This window comes from Felis catus, chromosome E1 (genome assembly GCF_018350175.1).
Source record: "Felis catus isolate Fca126 chromosome E1, F.catus_Fca126_mat1.0, whole genome shotgun sequence".
In the NCBI taxonomy this organism is placed as follows: Eukaryota; Metazoa; Chordata; class Mammalia; order Carnivora; family Felidae; genus Felis; species Felis catus.
Genome location: NC_058381.1, coordinates 1,692,583 through 1,715,115, shown reverse-complemented (window position 1 = coordinate 1,715,115; position 22,533 = coordinate 1,692,583). Strand labels below are relative to the sequence as shown.

At 61.4% G+C, this 22,533-nt stretch overlaps 2 protein-coding genes and 1 long non-coding RNA gene across 18 annotated transcripts; 1 reads left to right on the top strand and 2 right to left on the bottom strand.

The window, feature by feature from the left end:
* Positions 1-45: 45 nt before the first annotated feature.
* On the bottom strand, positions 46-14,877 carry CAMTA2 (calmodulin binding transcription activator 2). 13 transcript variants are annotated; one of them, XM_045045215.1, is made up of 23 exons: positions 14,778-14,877; positions 13,392-13,486; positions 13,126-13,229; positions 11,926-11,993; positions 11,711-11,846; positions 11,154-11,240; positions 10,815-10,968; positions 10,358-10,492; positions 8,886-9,829; positions 8,208-8,334; positions 6,847-6,981; positions 5,021-5,136; positions 4,345-4,529; positions 4,020-4,098; positions 3,649-3,871; positions 3,175-3,509; positions 1,986-2,182; positions 1,588-1,771; positions 1,419-1,490; positions 1,312-1,332; positions 979-1,148; positions 790-867; positions 46-690 (listed from the first exon to the last, which is right to left on the bottom strand). In XM_045045215.1, the coding sequence occupies exons 2-23, from the start codon at positions 13,420-13,422 to the stop codon at positions 627-629; spliced, it is 3,645 nt and encodes a 1,214-aa protein (XP_044901150.1). In that variant the 5' UTR covers positions 13,423-13,486; positions 14,778-14,877; the 3' UTR covers positions 46-626. The 13 variants fall into 13 exon arrangements, with proteins under 13 accessions (XP_044901150.1, XP_044901144.1, XP_044901145.1 ...); XM_045045209.1 differs by having other exon boundaries at positions 13,392-13,481; positions 14,778-14,839; XM_045045210.1 differs by having other exon boundaries at positions 790-864; positions 13,392-13,481; positions 14,778-14,839.
* LOC123382092 lies at positions 53-9,214 on the top strand. 4 transcript variants are annotated; one of them, XR_006589912.1, is made up of 4 exons: positions 53-190; positions 1,441-2,924; positions 3,719-7,276; positions 7,766-9,214. It is a non-coding gene; the product is annotated as an uncharacterized LOC123382092 (long non-coding RNA). The 4 variants fall into 4 exon arrangements; XR_006589911.1 differs by having other exon boundaries at positions 57-190; positions 1,438-2,924; XR_006589910.1 differs by lacking the exon at positions 53-190 and adding an exon at positions 329-425.
* Positions 14,878-15,482: 605 nt separating the features above from the next.
* INCA1 (inhibitor of CDK, cyclin A1 interacting protein 1) lies at positions 15,483-22,030 on the bottom strand. Its single transcript, XM_023244560.2, is given in 7 exon segments — positions 15,483-15,611; positions 15,613-15,645; positions 15,837-16,002; positions 16,459-16,652; positions 16,935-16,974; positions 17,194-17,307; positions 21,371-22,030. Coding segments are annotated over 7 exon segments (744 nt in total). The 5' UTR covers positions 21,454-22,030; the 3' UTR covers positions 15,483-15,497.
* Between the last annotated feature and the right edge of the window lie 503 nt (positions 22,031-22,533).

Genomic DNA, 22,533 nt, shown 5'->3' with positions numbered 1-22,533 from the left:
TCCGCCCGCCCGCCCGCGCGGCGCAGACAGAGGCGGGAGGCTGGCTGGTGCAGCGATGTTTAATGGTAACTCGTAGAAACCAAGCCCATGCACAAGTAGAAAGTGCTCGTGGAGCCGGCCGGGGGCCCCCGCCGCGCCGCCCTCCCGGCGGCGCCGTAAATAGACTCTTCACTCTGCTCTGTATGTTACAGTATGTACAGGCCCCTCCCCTCGGGGGCGGGGCGGCCCGGGACGGGGACGCGCGCCGGCATGCGGAGTCGGGCGGGGGCGCGCGGCGGGGGCGGGACCGAGGCGGATACATTCAGAGACGCGTCCAACAAATAAATAAGGCAAGTCGGGAGGGGGCCGGGGCGGGTGCAGGCAGCGGGGAAACGTGGAGCAGGGGCAGGCGGGGCTCCGGAGGTCGCGGCTGAAGATGCGGGGAGGTGGGGCGCGGGCCCGGGGGGGGGGTGGGGATGCCGAGAGACGGGGCGCGCCCCAGCGGGGCGGGGCGGGGACCCCGGGAGGGTTCCGGCCGCCGCTTAGCGGGACAGCGGCCGACGGGGGCTCCCCTCCCGCCGAGGGCCCGGCCTCGGTTAAGACTGCCAGAAGCGGCCCCCGGGGCGGTGAGGAAGGCGGCGCGGCGGTCAGGTGGCCAGTCCGGGCTGGGGGAGCCCTTCCAGCTCCTGGTTCTGCTTCAGTTCCCTCATCCTGCGGGGAGATGGGGAGTGGGTCAGGATGCCGGCCGATGGGAACGGGACGGGGGGCGGTGGAGGTGGCCGCGCGGGGAGCGGCCCGGGACGCGGGTACCTGTGCCGGCAGCGCCGCAGGAATCTCATGATCTTCCGGGCTGCCTGGTCCTGCTTCTTGGTGAGAAAGGAGCCCCTGCTGGAAGAAAGGAGCGATGAGCAGACGTGGCCCGCCGGCGCCCCCGCCCCCAGCCCCTGGACCCTGGCAGGGGAGGCAGGGGAAGGCGGGGAGGGGGTCCGCGGGCCGTACCTGGTGCGGGCGGGCAGGCTGCCTGCGGGCCGGCGGCGGTAGGAGCGGTAGTGCTGCTGGATGAGCACGGCCGCCCGGCGGCTCTGCTGAAACCGCTTCTGCTCATAGTAGCTCCGGAACTTGCTCTGGATCAGGATGGCCGCCTGGGTCATCTTCTTGTACAGCGCAAACTGCAGGGACGGGGAGCGGGGACAGGGGGTGAAATGGAGGGACAGAGCCCCAGCACCCTGAGGTTCGCCCCCAAGTTCGGCGGGGTCCGGTCTCTAATCCACACGCTGGTGGAGAGGCCGGCTCGTCAGGGACAAGCGCACACCCAGACCTCATGCCTAATACCTTGAGCGCGATCCAGGTCAGCTTGTGGAGAGAGAAGGGGGTTAGGGCTCCCGCGGCGCTCTGGGCGCTCAGGGGTGGGGCGTGCTTTCAGGGGAGAAAGGGCTCACCTGCTTGTACTTCCGGTAGCAGCGCTGGATCACTGCAGCCGCCACCTCCTGCTGCTCCTTCAGCCTCCGGCCCTGCGAGAACCAAGCCTCAGACTTCCAGCCTGGAGCCCACCGCGTCCCCTGACCTGGGGCTGCTGTGATTCATCTCGCGGGACCCCCGGCCTCTGACCTTGTACTTCCGGAAGGCCGTCTGGATGACTCGAGCCGCCTCGTACAGCTCCCGCTGCTCGTGATCCGACAGCGTTAGCAGGGCAAAGTCGCTCTCCATCTTGCCGCTGGCAGAAGCGGACAGAAACTCTGCCCAGGAAGGGGCGGGAGGGACGGCCAGGCGACCACGCTCGAAGGGCAGTTCGCTGCAGGGACAGGGAGAGGGGGTGTCCTGGGGCCCACCGTGAAGCGTGTCCAGCCACAGAGCCCGGAGGGGGACTTGAGAGCCCCTCAGCCGGTACCAGTCTCTTCCTCGGGGGCTGGGGCCCCGGGCCAGAACGGAGCACTGGCTCCAGGGAAGGACCTCCCCGCTCCCTGCTTGCCCTGACGAATCTGGACATGCTGTCCTGAGCTGGTCACCTGGGCGGGGCTGAGCTGGGGAAATGGTCCACGTTCTCCAGGTAGCTGGCCAGCCAGGACATGGTCTCGCTGAGCCCCAGGGCCCCTGTCCGCTCCCTCATTGGTGCTCCAGCCTCGGGCAGCCCCGTGAAGTCCTCTCGTTTAATCCGCTCCGGTGTGGCTTCAATGATCTGCTTGGCCAGTGAGATCATGTCCACCTGCACAGAGGAGACGCTCGGTGAGTCGGGAGCAGTCCCAGCCGCCAGACATTCCTGCCCCGCCAAGGCCGTCACCATCGTCCACTTGCTGTCTTGTCATTCCCCTCACCACCAGACAGGCCTCGGGGATGGCTGTCCCTGCTCCCCAGTCCTTCTCGGCCACTATTTACATATGGCTGCCAGGCTCCCACTTGAGTTTATGGCCCTGTGTTGAGACGGCGTGGAAAACGGGACGGGATGGACCTCCTCCGAACAGCGTTGCAGGAGTGGAACAAATGAAGGACCTGTCCTTCCAGGCCAACTGCCCGCTGGGCCCCGGCCTCATGCCAGCTGACCAACGTGTGCTCCCCACGGGCTCGGCCGTGCCTGCAGCCCCCAGCCCCCTGAGCTCGGTGCCTGCCACCTACCGGACACCCTGCCAGATGGCTCTAGCTGTGAAGCCGGCGCGTTGCCGACGTTAAGCGTTTTGTGCTTCTAGTACTAGATACCCAGTTAGTCCGTTGGCCTCTCCAAGATGGGTACCTCCCCAGGTCTTAGCAGAGAAGTGCGCTGCTAGGTTCGAAGATTCTTTCCTCTGTTCACTCCCGTCTCAAGACTTGCTTCACTTTTGTCCCGTGCAAGCCTCGTCCCCACCCCAGATCTCTGCCAGACGCGCCAGCTTGTCAGCCTCTGCTCCACACGGCACCCGCTTCCCTCCGTCAGGCTGCTTCCCCCAAAACCTCATCTCTGCACGGACCAGCAGGTAACCTCTCAGCCCAGCTCCAGCTGAGGCTGTTCTCTAGAATTTTTGATCTCTGACACCTCATGACTTCTGAGTCACAAGGTCTGACGGGAGTTAAGCAGAGGGTTGCTTTGCCCGTCCCAAAATAAAGGTGAACGGCCCTTTCCTCCCAAACTGAAGCCAGACTCAGGTTCTGCTTCATGGGATGATCAGCGTCTGCTCAGTCTTGCCGCCCCCCCAACCCCCACCCCGTGCCATTTCTAGCCTTTACCGTCCGTGAGCACGAGCACGAGCAGTGTACCGGGATCACGTCCACGGCCAGTGGGCCGTCTGCTTCCTCAGGAGCAGTCCCCCCTTCGGTGGTTGGTGGGAGAGGAGGCGGTGAGGGTGCTGGCCTTTGGGAGTTGGTGGTTTCACAGTCCATGAGGAATAGGGGGGCCTCAGGGGCCCCAGTGGAGAGTTGGCCTGGAACAGTCTCTTCCATCGGAATCTCTGAGGCCGGCAGAGGAGCGGGGGGAGGACTACCGTCCGGGGCGCTGGAATAAGCTGATGTGACAGAGAATGTGCCATCCGACAGCTCTGAGGGCGACGAGACCCCGCTCAGCCCTGCAAGGACAGGGGAGAGGCAAGGGCAGCAGGAGCTCCATGACCCCTCCCAGATTGTTCTTCCCACCCCCCTCTCCTCTTCCCTGCTCCTCCTCTCGCTCTCCCACCCACAGCCTCTTAGATCGGGGGCGACCCTCACCAGTGTCTGGGCTGGAGGAGGGGGGCGACAGGGCAAGTGGGGGCTCCAGCGAAGCTTCCTGTCTCTGCAGCTCTTCCAGGCAGCGGGCGAGGCGCACGTGGCCCCGGGACTGTGCCACGGACAGGGGCAGCCGGCCCAGTGAGTCGGGAATGCTCAGCGCCTGTCTGTTCCAGCGGAAGAGGAGCACGGCGGCTTCCAGGTGTCCCAGGGCACAGGCCCACATCTGAGGGTGGAGAGCGTGGACATGAGGCCCGGGGCCCTTCCTCCCCAGGCCGGGTCTTCAGTTCCCAGCTCCACCGGCTCCTTCCCTGCGTCCCTCGACACTTTCCCACGGCCACGCGCCTGGCCCGCGCCGCCCCACGCACGCTCACCAGAGGGGTGCAAGAGAAGTGGTCCACGTTGAGCGGGTCAGCCTCTTGCTCTAAGTCCAGGCTCCCTGTCCCCACGCTCCTGGAGGGTTTGGGACAGGGACACGAGCCCAGTCGGTAAAAGCGGGCAAAGGAACGGGGGAGGAGGGCAGGCTGTCCAGAAGCACCGAGGTCGGTGCAGCAAGATGGTCAGAGATGCATAATGTGAGGGGCTGAGAGTCTGTCACGAGTGCAGATCCTTCCCTCTTGGTGGGGCTCCGGGTCCTCTGGTCCCTCCTCCGTCCCCTGGTACTTCTGCCCCAGTCCCCCTGCCCGCTGCCCTGCTCACCGCCACTGGCTCAGGGTCTCGATGAGGCGGGCGTAGCCCTGGGCGGCAGCCAGGTGCAGGAGGCTCATGCCCCGGAAGGGGCTTCCGTGGGCCAGACGTTCAGGACCCCTCCAGGTGGAGCGAGGGATCATGCTCTCTACCAAAACCACCACACGGGCCTCGAACCCAGGTCCCTGGCCTTCGTCCTGCAGTACAGATACCCTTGTGCAGGGACCCGAGCGTCTGGTCCCCTGGCTCAGGATGGCCCTGGCCACCCCACCCCTGTCCTCTCCGCTTCCTGTCCTGCCCTCCCCACACCTCCCGCACCAGCTTTCCTGCCACCCAGAGCTCTCTGGGCCATCCGTGTCCCTGGTTTGGGGTCCTGGGTGTCCCCCACCCCCAGTTAGCTTCCTCCCCCGCAGACGGCTTCTCCCTCTCGGAGCCCAGAGTCCTCTCCCCGTCTGCTTCCTCGGAGACTTGGGCCCCTGCTCTCCTGGCCCCCTCCCCCCACCCTCTTCAGATCAGAAATAGTCTGAAGCCCATCGTGCCAAGAGGGTGCCCAGAATAGCCACTCCCGCCCCGCGGTGGAGCCGGAGTGGGGTGACGTCAGGGAGGAGGAAGCCGGGGACGGGAGAGCCACACACGAGAGCCATCTCCTCCGGGAAGACCCTCCCGAGCTCCCTCCTCACACAGGTACCTGAATCGGAGGCACGGCAGGACTGCGGCAGGGAGCCTGCCCGGCTGCTGCCAGGTCGGCCATCCGTTTCTCCATCTGCTCCAGCCGCTCCAGGATGGACATCCGGAACTGGTTGTCTGAGGGGCAAGAGGTACGGGAGGAGGCTGAGCGGTGGGTAGGGTCCGGGTGATGCCCCGAACACAGCTGGGCCTGTCCCAGGCTCTGGGGGTGAAGAGGCAGACTCACGTTCTTTCCTCTCCCCCAGAACAACGGCCCCTCTGCCCCACCCTCCCCGCCCCAAATACGGTCCATCAGGACGCAGGCCTTAAACTGGGGCTTTCAACACTACCCACTGACCGGGGACCAGAACTGTGTCCTTTGAGACACAGACATGGTGGGAGCTCCCAAACAGCCTGCGGCCCCAAGCCGGCCCAGATCTCACTCACACACACCCCCAGCCTTCTAGACGCACTATTCCGTCAGCTCTCCTTGCCCCAGATGCTACCTCTGTCCCCCATGCTGGGGCTGAAGGACACCGGGCCCCTCTTCTCTCTTATCCACTGCCCAGAGAGCTCAAGGGCTGTGATTTAAAAAGCACCACCCCCTCCTCCCAGTCCCCCGGCAGCTGTCCACAAAGAGGGTGGCAGGGCTGGAAGGTGACAGAGACGGACGGCCACGTCCATTCCTCCTCTTCCTCCCCCACCCTGTGCACAAAGCACACACACGCGCGCGCACACACCCCAAGCTATATCTGTCCCCTCCTGAGATCACACAAGGACAAGGAGGGGAGGCGGGAGGGGATCGGGGCCGTGGGAAAACACGCACAGAGACACGGTGGAGGTTGAGGAGGTCCCACTTGAGATGCCAGGACAGAAGGGGGACTAAGGAAGAGGTGATGGGGGTGGGGAGTGGAGAATGAACAGAAAGACAAGGGAGGGGGCAGGAGGGTAAACCGGGTGGAGGAGAGGAGAGGAAGGGCGGGAGAGCGGAGGGGTGCCCCGAACAAGCAAGAGGAAGGGAAGAAGAGGGGCAAGTCAGGACACTAGTCCAAGGAGCAGGGGGAGGGTGGAGCCCCACAGGAGAGCCAGGAACACATAGGCCTGGAACAGCCACGGCGGAACGCATGAGCAGGCCAGGCTGTGGGGGGACCGCCCCCAAGAGTGAGGCAGATGGGGGCTGGGGGGCAAGGGCGCTGAGGGAAGGAAGTCCGGGTGGGGGGAGAGGGGCACCTGCAGGACCAGGAGAAGCAGGTGCCACAGGGAAACAGCTGGAAGCCACAGGAGGGATAACCCATAAGGAACACACGTGGGTCTAGACTTGATACACACATGCGTGAGCATGTGCGCTTCTGTCCGTGCAAGAAAGTACATTAAAGGCGAATGTCACCAAGTGGTAACATTACAAGCAATTTTCATTTTCTACCGCATGCTTTTCTGTTATTCCTAACTTTCTTACAGCAACCACCTATCTTCATAACTAGAGAGAAAATTCAGGGAGGAAATTAAATACACATATAGGTACATACATATGCTTGTGGACACCCCACATGCACTGCCCCACACCCTGTCCCTGCTCCCGCCTCTTGGCCTCGCCTGCCTAGAGCCCATCTTTGGGACAGAGGACAGGCCAAGAGCTGGGACAGAGACGGCTCCGAGGTTTCCGGAGAAGAGGAGATTGGAGGGGGGGGGGGCAATGGCTGCTGCATTTAGAGATGACCAATGAAGCAGGGGTTGGGAAAAGGGGGGTAAACTGGGGGCTGGGCGGTGGCCACCGGAGTCCTGAGGGGTTTGGAGCATGTCCTCAAAGGCTGTGGGGCCTGCCAAGGGGTCGGAGGGCTAAGTACTCACCGTCCAGAGACAACCAGTCAAGCTGAGTACTAGGCAGTGACAGGAATCGGCGGGCTCGATACTCAAAGAGCACAGAGGCGGAAAGGGGCCCCTCCCGCCCCGCCACCTGCAAAGACACCAGCCCCACCTCATGGGCTGGGGAGGGCAGGGTCAGCAAGATGGGCTCTCTCCCTGGTTCCTTCTCTGGCCCCCACGTGAAGGCCACACATGATCATTTCATAGCCGGCTCCCCTCCACCCTTGCTTAAGTGGCCTTGGTCCTGATGGGGAAGGGACTCCACTCTGTTCATTCAGGAATTTAAAACCTCCTATGGGCCAGAGACACCTGGGACTGCAGACTCTGCAGGGAAGATGCTTCTTATTCAGCACCAAGGCCTGGAAGCTGAGGGTCAGGAGACACCTACGCTTACAAAGAAGTTTGATCCCCCAAGGTCAGAGTCCAGAGGTCGTGAGCCCATGATGAGGCTGGCGGAAAAGATGTAACTGCTCACCAGCAGTGTCTAGTGAGAGCTGTGTCCCAGGCTCTCCGCATCTGTGGCCTCGAGAACGACGCCACCAGGCCGGGGTCCCAAGACTAGAGGCCAAAACCACCCCTGATCCCAGCTTCTCTGATCTCTCTTTTCCTTCCATGCAACGCTGAACCAGGCTGTTGCGGGGTGGGGGTGGGGGAACACATTCACCGACGGCAAACCTGTCATCCTGTCACTCTGGTGGCCCTTGAGGTCCCAGTAACGCTGACTGTTGGGTGCACGGTAAGGAGGCAAGGTGGTGGCAGACGGACCACCTCGGTGGAGAGGTTCTGTGTCTGTACCGCCCAGTGGGGGAGCGCTAAGCCACGTGTGGCTACTGAACACTCAAAATGTGGTTCGTGAGAGGCAGGAGCCGAATTTTATATTTTATTTCATTTTAATTAATCTCAGGCACATGTGGCTGATGGCTACCATACCGGACAGCCCAGATCTAGAAGGCAATGTCCTTCGGTCCAGGACAGGTTGGAGGAGACCAACGTGTCTCCCTTCTCATGCTCCCTGGATTGGAACCAGAGACTGACTCTAACCAAGCCAGAGGGCCTGGATGGACACTGGAGACCCGTCAGGGCAAATGCCTGCCCCCAAAGGAGGGGCGGCCACGGACCCAAGAAAGGAGCGGACCTGTCCGAGGCCACCAGTGAGCCGAGGACTAGATTCCTCAGACCAGAGCCTAGACCTTCTGACACATGAGCCTGGGGAACATCTGCCCATTGCGGGGACACAGGACTCAGGCTCAAGATCCGACAGGGTCGTTCCCAGCACTTCCTGGAAGCTAACCGCCCAGGTGCTATCCTGCCGTCCCCAGTCCCCGTGCCATCCCTGGTCCCCATACCAGGACAGTAGCAGCGCAAGACGCCAGGCTGGACGAGTGAGCCTGGCACCGCGATGTGATCAAAGACACAGGAGTAATGCTCGGCGGCCTCAGTCCAGGGACCTGTGATGAGCACCTTGACCCCACCCTGCAGAGAGAAGGCCGGGCGCCGTGTGACCGGAACCCTGTGGGGTGCTCACTCGTGCACCCATTCATCGAGGGCACTAGTGCTGCAGGGCGGGGCCCTGTGCTAGATTCCGGGTACACGGACTGGGCGGGCTGCAGCGGGGCGAGGTCAGCTAGCCTGTCCCTCCTCCCGACGCTCCTGCCCAGATCGGAGAACCCACTGCTTCCCTTGCCTGAGGCTCCCACGGTCCTTCCCCTCTGTGGGGCAGCTGAGAGTGACCGGGACTTCTCCACTGCTGAAGGCAGACTCTGCCATCACACCCCGTCATGTTCTCTCCAGGCCGGGCCGCCCTAGTGCCCTGCCTGTGACACAGTCACCGAGAAGACAAAGTTCCCCAGGCACCTGGGGGACCCACACCACGCCACCTGGCCCGCAGAGGGGGGAAGGCAGGAGGGAGGGCTAACTAGGGAGACAGCGAAAATAGGGTGGGACAAGTGAGCGGTCACACAAACCAAGGGAAACCAAGTGGCGGCGTGGGTAGGAAAAATAGGGGAGCGAGGCCTGAGGCTCACCTCCGGGTAGGACCACTCTGGGGAGAAGTCCGTGATGCTGCTAAGAGCAGGAGAGAGCGGGGCGGCTGGGGCAGGGGCGCCTGGAGCCTCGTCGCTGATGAGCTCTCCCATGAGGTCAGGGAATGACGTGAGACCGAAGGGCTCTAGTTCGCTGGCCCCAGCAGCTCCTCCAAACAAGGCCTCCCCTCTGCCTCCCCTGCCTGCTGGCTCCAAGGGGGCAGGTGAAGGTGGGGGCGAAGGAGGGGGTGAAGGTGCGGGTGGGGCAGCCCCCTGGGCCTTGAGCTCCTCCCCGCTACCGTCATCTTGAATAAAGAAACGGTTTCCTCTTCTCCCACCTGCTCCTGGCGGTGGAGGGGGACCCCGAGCAGCCACCTGGGGCTCCAGGGCAGCAGCGGGTTCTAGGGCAGGGCAGGGGGTGTGGGCGGCCTCTGCCTCGGGGAAGTCCGGGCTCACCCCCTGGCCCCCTCCGTATGTCTGGCCCCTCTGGGGGCTGTTGAGAAAACGATCGGGGTCGAAAGCAGGGCTGGGAGGAGCTGGTGGGGCAGGGGGCTCGGATCCTACAACCACAGCCAAGCTCACGGAAGGCCTGGGGTCAGCCTGGGGGGCCAAGTGCCTGGTGGGCGTCAAGCCCCCAGTGCGCTGCTCCAGTCCCGTCAGGAGGAGGATTGCAGTGCCTCCTCTGGATGACGCCCCTCGAGAGGTGGGTGGGCTAGGTCTGATCTCTAGGGGTTCCGCAAAGCCTGAGGAAGAGGAGGAAGAGGAGGAGGAAGAAGAAGGGGAAGTATGTGCCTTGGGGAGCTCTGGGGGAAGAGGGGCGATCAGCGGAGGAGGCTCAGGGGGGTGGGGGTGGGAGACAGAGGTCAGGGTTAAAGCTCGGGGCTCCACTTTGGGAGAGATGATGCGGTGTTTCGTGCTGCTGCATTTGTGGGTGAGGCTCCCGGAACCTGCAGCGGAAAAGGGTGGGAGGAGAAAAGGGAAAGGACACTTCATTCTCCACCTTCCCTTACCGGCAGCCTCCAGGCGTTTCCTGGCCCTTTGCGGGTGTACGAGATGTAATACCGACTGTGGCCACTGGGAGGCAGAAGCGGTGCCCCTTCTCCCCAAATTAACAGGACTGCAGGAGCCCGCAGAAGAGTAGCTGAGAGAGACTCGTAAAGGCACAGAAACAGGACAAGAGGAACAGAACCGAGGCGGTACCGTCTAGGTGTCAACTGCCGGGCTGGGGTGGCCCAGAGTTGCTAAGAGTAGGAGACAGAGAAGGAGCCAGGGTTGCTGGAACTCCGGGGAAAGGAGCCCGTGTGCAGCCAGCCGGGAAGGCCTCTGCTCCTCTGGCCCGGCTTTCTGGGACGTGCAAAAGACATGCAAATCCTCATGCAAATCCTGGCAGGCCGGGGGAGCCCTCGGCCAGAGGAGGCGCGGCGTGGCCGTGGCCGGGTTGGTGGGGGGGAGCTCCGGGGCCAGGGGTCACTAACCGAGGCCTCCACTGCAGAGGCAGGCGTGGGTTCGGGGTGCGGGCTTGGTCGGGTGGCTGTCCAGGATCTGCTGCACCAGCTGCTCTACGGAGAACTCCTCTGTGCCGTTCCCACAGCTCCACTTGATGCCGTGAACTGTGGGGGTAGGGGTGGGGCGCGGGGAGGGGGTGCCATGGGGCTCGCACACCGTCCCCACAGCGCCCCGCCGGCTTCTCCAAGTGCCTGATACGCTCCGAGGCTTCTGGCCAGCTGCCTCAAAGCAGCTCGGACACGCAGCTCCCAAATGTCCCTCGGCCCCCTCTCTCCGCGTTCCAGGACCTCAGGACACAGCGGGAGTCCGGGTGGCCCCTCGGAAAAGCACCCTCCCGGGCTCCCGGGGCTTCTGGGTGTAGAGGCCCTCGTCCGCACGCCCCCAGCAGCCCCCAGCAGTGCCGCCCTAGCCCCCCGCGGGCCTTACACATGGGCTTCAGCTGCCCCAGCAGCTCCTCCCGGGGCCACTTCAGCCACTCGCGACGGTCGCCGCTGATGGAGCAAAACATGGGGCTGCAGCCCTTTCCGCAGTCCTCCAGGGCTGGGACGTTCAGGTAGTGCACAAGCACGATGTCAGGGTTCTGGGAGCCCAAGGCAGACACACAGCACCATGGGGTCCATGGGGGGATCGGCTTCCTCGTCCTGGCCTTCTTCCCGCGTGCCCCCGGCCTCACCGCCACCGCCCCCCCCCCCCCGACGTGTGACTTTCTCCACCCCCTACCCCCCTTCTTCCCAGCCCCCAGCTCCCTGAGCCCCGCGGCCTCACCTGGAGCAGCCAGTAACAGCGCCGATGGAATGTGGGGACGATGGAAGAGTGAACGTAGCAGCCATAGAGACACTGCCAGGAGACAGGCTGGGGTGGGGGGAGGGCTAGTCTGCTCCCCGACTCTTCCTCTGTTCAGTCCCTTTGCAGGAATCCCAACCTTTCCAGCAGCTCCTCTTTCCCCAGCCCACCCCCCGCCCCCTGCCCCGGGGGCCTCCCCATGCGCCTTCCCAGTCCTAGCACCCGGACAAGGCCCAGACTGGAGGCGGGGGAGGGGCTGTCTGGAGATGGGGAGGCAGGGCGAGAGCACAGCCCAGCAAAGGAGCCGCCGAGACTTGTGCTCAGGGCTCCAGGACACAGGCCCCCGAGGGAATCCAGGAGAAGCGAGGGGCTTGGGCGCTGATGCCCTCCCAGGAGCCTAATCCCAGAGAGCTGGTCGGGGAGGGGGCCGTGGCACGTGAGTGAGAAGGGAAGGGTGGCAGGAGGGAGGGGGACACAGGTCACCGGGCCCCAGCACGGCTGGGACCGGGCCGAGGACGGATGGCTGGCACCCGGCTCACCTCCATGCCCTGGACTTTCAGCTTCATGTGGTCCTCGCGGGTGGTCTTCCCGTCCTTGCGCTTCTTCCAGAGGTAACCATCCTTCCGGTACTTCACCTTCTTGCGGTTGTAGAGGATAATGGAGCCGTTCTGAGGCCTGGGAAGGGAAGGGTTGGCCCTGCGTTCTGGAAACAGGATCTGGGACCCCCTGCCACTCCCCACCTCACGAACCTCACCTTGTCTTTGGGGCACAGGACAGCCACTCGTCATGCTTCTCAAAGGTGATCAAATAGGACGCAATCTCCTGTAGGACAGGGGGCGCTCAGGTGGGCGTCCCCTCCGCAGAGTCTCGGCCTGGCCTCCCACTCCTGGCCCTCGGCCCCACTCTCTCCTGAGTTCCGGCGGCCAGGGCGGGCTGGCGCCCACGTCTGCTCCCAGCCAGGACCACCACCTCCCGAGAACCCCGGGCTTCATCTCAGACGAGAGTCTAACCTCTCCTTCCCTCCTCTCGATGGGGGCCTTGACCTTGGGGTCAAGTCTGATCTCTTCATCATCAACTCTTCATGCTGCCCTGTTACTTCGCTCTTTCTAAAACCCATCTTCGTGTCTTCTCCTGACTCAAGAAACCTAAATGGCTCGACACGGCCAGGAATTCTGGATTCCTCAGCCCGGCTCCAAGGTTCTCTCAGACCAGGAATCAAGTCACTGCTCTCCCCGTTTACCTATATCCCATCTACCACTCCTACCAGGCCGGTCCATCGACTCTCCTCTGAACGTGCCCTGAGCAGTCAGCTCCCGCGTGTCAGTATCCTATAGGCCGGACGTGCCTAGATCTCCTAGCCACCCGATAGGCCAAATCCCTTCCCACCTCTCCGAAAGGCCCTGCTCGCTGCCCTTAGCTTCCCCACACTTTTAACATCACCACCCACGTACGTTCTTGCCGATGATCCTCGTTTAATGAATTAAGTCAGTGATGATCAAACAGCACAACGTATTGTGTGTGCGGAGTGCAGAAGGGGTGTAACACGAGGGCCGTGCCTCCAGAAAGAGCCAACACCGGTGGCGGTTTTATTAACAGCAGAGGCTCTATGGTCAAATAGACCCCACAAGGTAGACCAGTTGCCTCGTCTACAGCACAGGGATGACAGTGTCTGCCCCACAGGGTCATTCAAGGACTGGATGAGATAACACAGGTCAGCACGGTACTAGGTTTGTAAGGAAGATTTGGTAGGTGGTAACTGTTATTTTTACCCAGGTGGACGTGCCCAGAAGCAAGCTCCTACGAGACACAGGTCTTCACACCTCCTCCGTGACCCTCAAAGAGCTCAGAGCAATACTGTGCAATGAGGGGCACGGACACAGGAAGACCCCCACTGGCCTTCCTCCAACCCACCAGGCCTTGCGAGGTCCTCCTCCCCCCAAGCTCCCTGGAGAACCTCATTTGTATTCCAGCGAAGCCGCTCTGGAGGCAGCAGCGGACAGCGAGGAAGACACTCCAGCAGCTTCTTGGGGAGAAAGATCTTCAGGTGGTGGCTGTTCTCTAGAGGGAAGCAGAAGAGAGGGCTTCTGTCAGGGCGGCCTCTGACACCTCTGTGACGGCCCAGGGCAAAAGGGCCGGATCCAAAGCCCTGGGAGCATCTGGAACCAGGACAAGGAGAGCAGGGATCCAAGAACCAAGGGTCACCACAGACTGTGTACTCACCAGCAACCTCGGTGGTGTCCTTGGTATTCATGTTGAGGGCTCCAGGGGGCAAGGTCACCCCCGGCCTGAGAGGCCGGGGGGAGGGGGAGTCTGTGCTGGGAAGGCAGAGAACAAGGTCAAGGCAGAAGGCCCACATTGACCCAGGATGAGGAGAATAAGGCGGGAGAGGGCTGCGGAGCTGGGTCGCGGTACCCGGGAAAGACGAAGAGGCGAGGGGAAAGGGCTAGACTGAGATGGGAGAGTAGAGCGGAACCGAGCAGAGGGAGACTCCAGACCTCGTGCGAGGAACCAGCAGGAGTGGGGAGACACCCCCTCTCCGACAGAATCATCAGGAAGAGACAAATGCGGTGGGGGAGGGGAGAAGGCTGGAGGGGTGGCGCTTCAGAGGCCCCAGAGTGAGTGAGTGAGTGTGTGTGTGTGTGTGTGTGTGTGTGAGGGGGGGGGGTGTCTTGTGGAGGCTGGGGCTACAGTGGGGTCAGGGCCTGGGGGTGGGACTCCGGGGACCTGGTCCTTGGAGGATGGTTTGGCAGACGACAGCCTGGACGCTGGGGGCAGGGCGGGAGATCTAAGTCCGCTGGAGAGCTAGGCCTTACAAGACACACCCTGAGTTCCTTCTCGATTTGATATTTGCAAGGGGAAGGGCATATCTGACGACTGATCCTAACCTACGCCCTCTCCTCCAGGTTGGTCAGGGCCTGGGAGGATCCATCCGGGCCAGGTACCCAGACCCCAGGTTCCCTCCCTCGGGACGACCCATCCTCCACTCTGAGGCCGACGGCCCTCCCCACCCCTCCCCCACCAGCTCTCTCCCCAAACGCCTCTGCCTGCCCCCGGCCTCCAGGCCCACCGTACCCCATCTACCACTCGGGCTCCAGCCTGAGCCCCCACCCTCCCGAGGGCACAGATGGAAGCAGGAGGATGCTCTCAGCGCGGGCTCGGGGCTGCGGGCTCCGCCAGGTGTCTGGGGCGGAGAGGGGAGGAGGTCGGTCCGCGCCGGCAGAGCTCCGGGCAGCCGGGTCTGGGTAAGGACTCCGCCCCAGGGCGCAGGTGCGCAGTCCGGGCCAGGCAGCCTGCCAGGGTGCGGAGCGGCCCCGGGCGGGGGTCCCCGGAGAAGCCCCGACGTGGGAGGGTCCGCCTCCCGCCCTCACGCAGGGGTGCCCCGGGGACGCCGCGGGACAGAGCCCGGCGGGCGCGGGGCGGCGGGGGCCGGGGCGGGGGCCGGGGCGCGGGGTCCGCCGCGGGGCCCTGCGCGGAGCGGCGCCCCCTGGCGCGGGAAGGAGGACGGGGGCCGGCGCAGGGGCGAGCCAGGCGGAGCGGCGTGCGGGCCCGGGAGCGGCGCCCCCTGGCGCGGGGGCGGAGAGGCGGGCGCGAGGCCCCGGCTCTTACCTCCCGGGGTCCCGCGGGTGACGGCGGCAGCGGCCATTCTCCCCCACACCGACCCCCCCCCCGGCGCCCGCTGACAGCGGCGTCCGACGTCACTGCGCACGGGGCGGGGCCTCGCAGTTAAGGGGACGTGGTGGGGGGAGGCGGGGAAGCCCTGGCGGCGCGGGGAGCGGGGCGGGGGTCCGGAGGCCGGACTTGGGGGGCAGACTTCTGGGGTTCCGGGGGGCGGAAGTGCGGTCCGAGCCCGGGCCGAGAGAGCGGGGCGCGGGCCGCCCCGGGGCTGGAAGAGCGGGGCTCGGCGGGACTCTTCGAGTTCGGGGGGTTCAGCCCGACTTCATCTTAGCCGGGTCCTCGAGGTGACGCAGCCCTCCGTGCGCGCCAGCCTCGCCATCACTGCTCCACGAGCAGAAAGACACTTCGGGCTCAACGCGCTTGCTTTTTAATACCCGAGCAGAGCAAAGAACACAGTGCCAGCCAGCGCGGGCGGGCGGTTGGGGTGGGGTGGGGGCGATAGGCCGTGCGGAGCCCTGGGGGATGGCTTGACACGGGCGGCCAAGGGGGCTGTTAGCGCCCAGTGCCGAGCGCGGGGAGGTCGCTGGGAGAGGCTGCGGAAGGGAAAGGCCTCGGCGTCACAAGGGGGAAGCTCCAGGTCTGCCGGCGAGCCTGCCCGCCCCCTCCCCCCACCAGGCAGCGCGCGGACACCTAGGGCCTGGGGGTTCCTCCTTACTCCGCAGACTGCACCTCCATGCCCCAGGGGGAGCGGAGGCGGTTCCTGCCCGCTGGGACAGCGCTGTAGGAGGCCAGAGAGCCCAGTCGTCTGGGGACACCAGACCCCCCCTAGGCCCAGGGGGCTCCAGGGGGACCAGAGCAGCTGTAAGGATGAGAGAAGTTAGGAAAGGAACGGAAGAACGGGAAAGGAGGTCTCTCCAGGTGTCCTAGCGCCCCCGCCCCCTTCGCCTCTCCCTGCCCGCGTTTGTGCGTCTCCTGTTCAGCCACCCAAACGGGCCCTGGGCGTCCATCCCCGTCACCCTCCAGCACTCCGCCTAGCTCCTCCGGCCAGACCTGGGTCCTGCCAGTGGTGAGAGGGTGGCCCTCCTCCTGTGGATAGGTAGCCCTCGCCTCTTCCAGACCCGGGTACTCGGTGGCGCTGGGGACTCCGCAGCCGGCAGTGGCAGGTGCCAGGGGCTCAGGTGCGGCCCCCGAGACGTCCCACTGAGGCTTCTTCAGTCTGTGGGGACCGGAGGCTTAGGAACGCGGCGCCTGAAGGCCAAGCTTTCTGCCCCTCCAGGCTTCACCTTTCTGCCCCGAAATACTTCCTGCTGGGACCCAGTGGTGTTATGGCTTCGCTCCCAACCCTCTGCACCGCCCCCCCCCCCCCCGCCCCCAGTCCCTGCTGCCCTGGGCGGAAGCACCCTCAGTCCAGGGACTCAGAGGAGGCCTCTGGCTGCCCACTGTCCTCCAGCTCTGTGGACTGCTTTCCTGCCTCGGTGACCCAGTTTCCACCTTGTCCAGCTCCCGAGGCTCAGGCTGCGTGCTCAGCTCCCTCCTCCCCTCCACACGGGGGACCTTCTGCACCAAGTCCGGGCCTTCTTCCCATACAGCCGCCACTTCCTTCAAAGCCCCCACCCCCTTCCTTAGTTCAGACCCTCCTGTCCCCAGACTCTGCCCAGATGTCCCTCCTTACTCATTGATGATTCTCTGTCGCCTCCTTAGATCCTCCAGGTGATAAGTGACAGCCCTCACCTGGGCTGGGATGCCCGCAGGTCCCTGCTGCATTCCCGCCAAATGTGGCCTCCTTCTCTTTCTTCTGCAAAGCACCTCAGGGGGTGGGAGCCTCTCAAGGGGGTACAGGCCAGGCTGGGAGCAACCAGTGGCTCTCTGTGCCAGAGAATGGGGTGGGGGCAGGGGCTAGAGGGCAGAACTGGGTCTCTCAGGAGAACTTGGACTGAAGTAGGGAGTCAGAGGTCTTGGGGAGCCCAGATCGTGACAACACAGGTGTGATCTGGAAAACACGGTGACGGATGCATAGAAAGGAGGGTGCGTGGTCAGTGCACTGGTTGGGGGGCAGCAGGGAAGAGGTGACCAGGAGGGCTGAGGATAAGACGGTGGTGGGTGCGGTTTTAACCCAAAAGTGCCTTAAAAGGGCAGAGTTTGTCCTACCGGCGAGGGAGGGATGTGCCATTCTTCCGTCCAGGTGGGGCTGTAAAGCACAAGCGGGGAGCTACGTGCAGAGAGGACACCCCCATCCGTATTGCTTCTCTGACGGCCCGTCCCAACCACCTGTCTATCTGGCAGTAGTTGCCCCAGCGTCCGTCAGCCAGTGGGCCAGCTGTCCCCAGACTAGGGCTCACTGCCACAGGGCTTAGTTTAAAATTGTCCGGCCTTCCCTTCCCTGCTCCTTTGCTCTGTTTCTACCCACCTGGGCCTTTGGCTAAGGCTCTCCCAGAAGAGGTCTCCATACCGCTGGGGCATCAGCGTGAGGCTCTGGGAAGGCAGGCGGGGTGGTGCAGGTCGGCTGACCACCCTGGAGCACCTGAGGACAAGGTAGGCTCGGGTCTGGCTCATCCCTCACAGCACCTGCTCGCTCCTGGGACTCAGTGGTCCCGTCTTTCCATGAGACCACACGGCTGTCCGGCCCCCCTCGGGCCATGTGCTCTCTTACCCATTTTAGCTGCGGAGATGGTGAGGGCTTTGAGACTGGAGCTGGGGCGAGGGTAGAGACTGCCAATTGCTTGAGCCCCAGATCTCAGACGACCAGAGAACCCATCACTGGGCTGTTAAAGAGGAGGGCCCCAGCTACTCAGGGGATGTGACAGCCAGGTTCCCTTTGGTCACCACAAGGACCCAGCAGAGCTGAACCTCCGTTCATTCCTGCTTTGTGTCCCTGTACCTCAGAGAGACTAATCTTCTAGGAAGCAGGGGTGTGCAGAGCTGGTGGTGACCAGTGCTCAGCACTTCCAGAGTCCCCAGACTGGATGCTGACTCCTCTCAGTGTCCTGGGGCTTGGCCTGGGCCCTTATCTCCTCATCTCCACGCCTCCTTACCTGACCTCAGCCCAGCCCATGCCTGTAAATACCACCAATGTGCTAACGACTCACAAATCCGTATCTGCAGCCCCGGCTTTTCCCCTGGACTCCAGACTTGCAAGTTCAACCACCCCCTCAACCTCTCCTCCAGAGCCCCCCCCCACCTCACGGAAAGGCACCCCCAATGCCCAGTTGCTAAGGCCCAAAAGCTGGTATGCCTCCGTTTCCCTCAATTTTCATGTCCAGTCCATCGGGAATTCGTGTCAGTTCTACATCACAGATACACCCAGATTTGGGGCGCCCAGCAGGCTCAGTCGGAAGAGCACGTGACTCTTGATCTTGGGGTTGTGAGTTTGAGCCCCACGTTGGGTGCAGCGATCACTTAAAAATAAAATCTTAATGCATCAACGTGGATGGAACTGGAGTGTATTACGCTACGTGAAATAAGTCCATCACAGAAAGACAGATATCATGATTTCCCTCGTGTGGAATTTAAGAAACACAACAGGTGAACATAGGGGAAGGGAAGGAAAAAATAAAATAAAAACAGAGAGGGAGGCAAACCATAAGAGACTCTTAAATACAGAGAACAAACCGACGGTTGATGGGTGTGGGGAAAATGAATGATGGGCATTGAGGAGGGCACTTGTTGGGATGAGCACTGGGTGTCCTATGTGAGAGAGAATCCCTGGGCTCTACTCCTGAAGCCAAGACCACAGTGTATGTAACAAATGTGTAATTAAATTAAAAGAAACAATAAAAAGTAATTTTAAAAAATATGTGTATATATATATACATGTATATACCCTTCCTATATATACATGTGTATACATATGCCTGAGGCCACATGGCTGTCCAGGCCTCATGTATGCGCATATATATATATATATATATATATATATATATATATATATATATATATATGTATATATATATACACACACACATACATATATATATAGTTGTTTACTTTGAAAAAAGATTTCACTTAAATTTGGGGCATCTGAATGGCTCAATTGGTTAAGCATCTGACTCAATTTCAGCTCAGATCATGATCTCATGGTTTGTGAGTTCGAGCCCTGCTTGGGATTCTTTCTCTCTGCTCCTCCACTGTGCTCACTCACTCTCTCTCTCTCAAAATAAATAAGTAAATAAATAAATAAGTAAATAAACAAATAAATAAAAACGGTCTCAGTCAGTAGAGCTCTTGATCTCAGGGTCTTGAGTTCAAGTCCCACGTTGGTAGTGGAACTTACTTAAAACTAAACAATTTAAAGGGTGCCTGGGTGCTTCAGTTGGTTAAGCGTCGACTCCTGATTTCAGCTCAGCTCACCATCTTGCAGTTTGTGAGTTCAAGCCCCATGTCCGGTTCTGTGCTGACAGCATGGAGCCTGCTTGGGATTCTCTCTCTTTCTCTCTCTCTGCCCTTACCCCACTCATAAGCTCTCTCTCTCTCTCTCTCTCAAAATAAATATTAAAAAAAATTTAGGGGCGCCAGGGTGGCTCAGTGGATTGGGTGCCCGACTTCGGTTCAGGTCATGATCTCACGATCTGTGAGTTCGAGCCCCTGAGTCGGGCTGTGTGCTGACAGCTCGGAGCCTGTAGCCAGCTTCAGATTTTGTGTCTCCCTCTCTGTCTTGCAAAAAATGAATGATATAACATTAAAATTGCTTTTTACTTTTTAAAGTTTCACTTAAATTAGAAAAAATAAAAAATCTAATATACCCTATTTGACCACTCCTCACCATTTCCACCTCCACCACCATATTCCAGCACGTCTTTCCCTGCCTGGCCTATTCAATGGACTCCTCCTCCTCTCCCTGCTTCCCCATTCTAATCCCCTAGTAATCTATTCTGCCCAGAGCAGTGTGAGTAATCTTTTAAAAGTGGTCCTCTGAAATAATATACACTTTGAGATCTACTTCAAAATAATCTGAGGAGGAGGAGGCTGGATGGTTATATAGATAAAATTATATTCAATGTAATTATAATTACTGACCAGACTGAAAAGGGTACACTGGCCTCATGATGATTGTTTTTTCTAACCTCTGTATTTATTTGAAAATTTCCATGATAAAAAAGTCAAAGAGGGGCACCTGGCTGGCTCAGGTGGGGGAGCATGCGATTCTTGGTCTCAGGGCCATGAGTTCAAGCCCCATGTTAGGTGTAGAGCTTACGTAAATGGATTTGAAAAAAGTTGGACGGGGTGCCTGGGTGGCTCAGTTGGTTAAGCATCCAAGTCTTGATCTCTGCTGAGGTCATGATCTCATGGTCATGGGATCGAGTCCCGCATTGGGCTCTGTGCTGACAGCTGGTGCCTGCTTGGGATGCTGTCTCTCCCTCTCTCTCTCTCTGCCCCTTCCCCACATTCTCTTCTCTCTCAGAAATAAATAGGGGCGCCTGGGTGGCTCAGTCAGTTGGGCGTCTGACTTCAGCTCAGGTCATGATCTCCTAGTCTGTGAGTTCGAGCCCCGCATCGGGCTCCATGCTGACAGCTCAGAGCCTGGAGCCTGCGTGGGATTCTGCGTCTCCCTCCCTCTCTGCCCCTCCCCTGCTCACACTCTGTCTCAAAAATAAACATTAAACATTTTAAATAAAAAATAAACTTAGAAAAAGTCTACTTGTCATTTCCCTGCTTAAAACCTTCCAGTGATTTCTACTGTCCTCAGGCCTCTTTTTCAATGGCCTATGAGGTCCTGTATGAGCTGGCCTCTGCCTGACCGTCTGACTTGGCTGTCTACTCTTCCCTTGATCACTAAGTTTCCGTGACACTGGCCTGCTTCCTGGTTGCAGATGATACCAAACTTCTTTCTTTCTTGTGGCTTCCCCCCCAACCCCTCACCCCTACTATTCCTTCTTCTCCCCCCCCCCAACCCCGGGGCTATTATCAGCCTGGTTGCTTCTCATTTTTCAGATTTCGATTCAAACTCACCTTCCCACAATCACCCTATCTAAACTCGTGTCTCCAAGACACTCTACTTCCTGTTATGTCCTCTTCCTATTTTATTTTTTTTATGATACTTATCGCTAATTGAAATTATGTTCATGTTCAGACGTTCTGTCTCCTTGCTCGGGAACCTCAGATCAAAACCCCTGATCTTTCTAGCTGCTGAATCCCTGGTGCTTAATACAGTGCTGAGTTTAAAGAGAAAAAAAAAAAAAAACAAACTTAAAAAATTAAAAAAAAAAAAAAGGGGGGTGCGCCTGGGTGGCTCAGTCGGTTAAGTGTCCGACTTCGGCTCAGGTCATGATCTCAAGGGTTCCTGAGTTCAAGCCCCGCGTCGGGCTCTGTGCGGACAGCTCAGAGCCTGGAGCCTGCTTCCGATTCTGGGTCTCCCTCTCTCTGCCCCTCCCCCACTCACGATGTCTGTCTGTCTCTCTCTCCCTAGCTCTGAAAAATAAACATTTAAAAATCAAAAAACAAAAACAAAAAACCGTTTGTCGAACAAGTTCACAAATCCTTCATCCCCCGAGACCGGCCATTGAGCCTCCCATGCCTCCTTTGCGATCGACTCTCCGGGAAGAAGCCAGGCGTCTCCACCCCATCCCCGCCGGGTGGGGAGGACTCACTTGGCGAAAGGGATGAGGTCGTCTGCACCGTCCTCTCCCTGCACCACTGGCCTGGGCTGGGCGGCTGGACCGAGTCTCCTCATTGGCGCTGGGAGGAAAACGGAGGATGAATCACTCACTCATGCAACAGGGACGAGACCAGCCGAAGATGCAGAGATCGCAAAGGGGCCGCGTGGGTCCGGGAAAAGGAAAGAGAGAGCGCGCTTCGGGGGTTTTTCCTAAGAGCCGGACGTTTCTAGGAGCTGAACGCACGCGCGTACGGGCTACAGGCGGTGAGCGCGGGGAAGGCGGGCGCGGCCGAAGACCGGGGAGATTCCTTCTGTGCAGACTAAGTGGGACGGACACACGGCAACATGGAACGAGGGCGGGCAGGGGGAGACCACGGATGGGGCACAGGCGTCTGGGGGTCTGGGCGGGGGCAGGCAGGCAGGGAAATCGGGTACGAGGGGGTTCATGGACGCCACGTGGGGACGGAGCGGTCGCTTGGCGCAGCTGGGGGTGTCCACGGGGAAGGAGGGCGAACCGAGGATCAGGGGCAGCCGCCGATGACCTGCCGGCCGCTCGGGCCGCGCAGACAGAGCGAGCAAGGCTGCGTGATGAGGCAGGAGAGCCGGCAGGGGTCCGAACGGGGCGTCCGGGGCCAACGCGGGGAGGGGCGCGCCCAGGGCGGGGGGGGGGGGGTCTAAGCGGGGCCGTCGCTCTCCTGGGCGGGGTGCAGCTCAAGGAAGCCACACGGTACTCAACAGCGGATCGGGGGGGAGCCCGGGGGTGGGGGGTGGGGGTAAGGGGGCGGGTCTGGCCCCGGGGCGGGGTCCCCTGGCAGGTGGGCCGGGTCGCAGGGGGCCACCCAGGCCTCAGAGGGCGGAAGGGGGCGGGACCGTTGGGGGTGGGTTTGGGGGGACCCTGGCAGGTGGGCCGAGGGGTAGCGCCGGGCTCGGGGAGCGGGGGAGGCGCCGCCGGCCTGAGGGCATCACCGCGTGAGGCGGAGGCCCGGCCTGGGGGGCAGTCCGAGGCCTGGGGGCGGGGGGCCGGGCCCGAGACGGCACCCAGACTGAGGCGGCGGCCGGCCGGGCAGGGACAGGACAGCGCCGCCCCCGCGCTCGGCCCCGGCACCTGAGGTGGCGGCGGCGCGGCGGCTTTCTAGAACGCCGGGGAGGGCGCGC

What these genes read in the sequence shown, in the direction of transcription:
- CAMTA2 (XM_045045209.1), bottom strand. Translation starts at nt 14,814, where the DNA reads ATGGCCGCTGCCGCCGTCACCCGCGGGACCCCGGGAG. An exon ending in TGACTGGTTGTCTCTGGACG is followed by an intron (nt 5,137 to 6,846) that starts GTGAGTACTTAG and finishes CTTGCCCCTCAG; the next exon opens with ACAACCAGTTCCGGATGTCC. An exon ending in ACTTCTCTTGCACCCCTCTG is followed by an intron (nt 3,872 to 4,019) that starts GTGAGCGTGCGT and finishes CTCCACCCTCAG; the next exon opens with ATGTGGGCCTGTGCCCTGGG.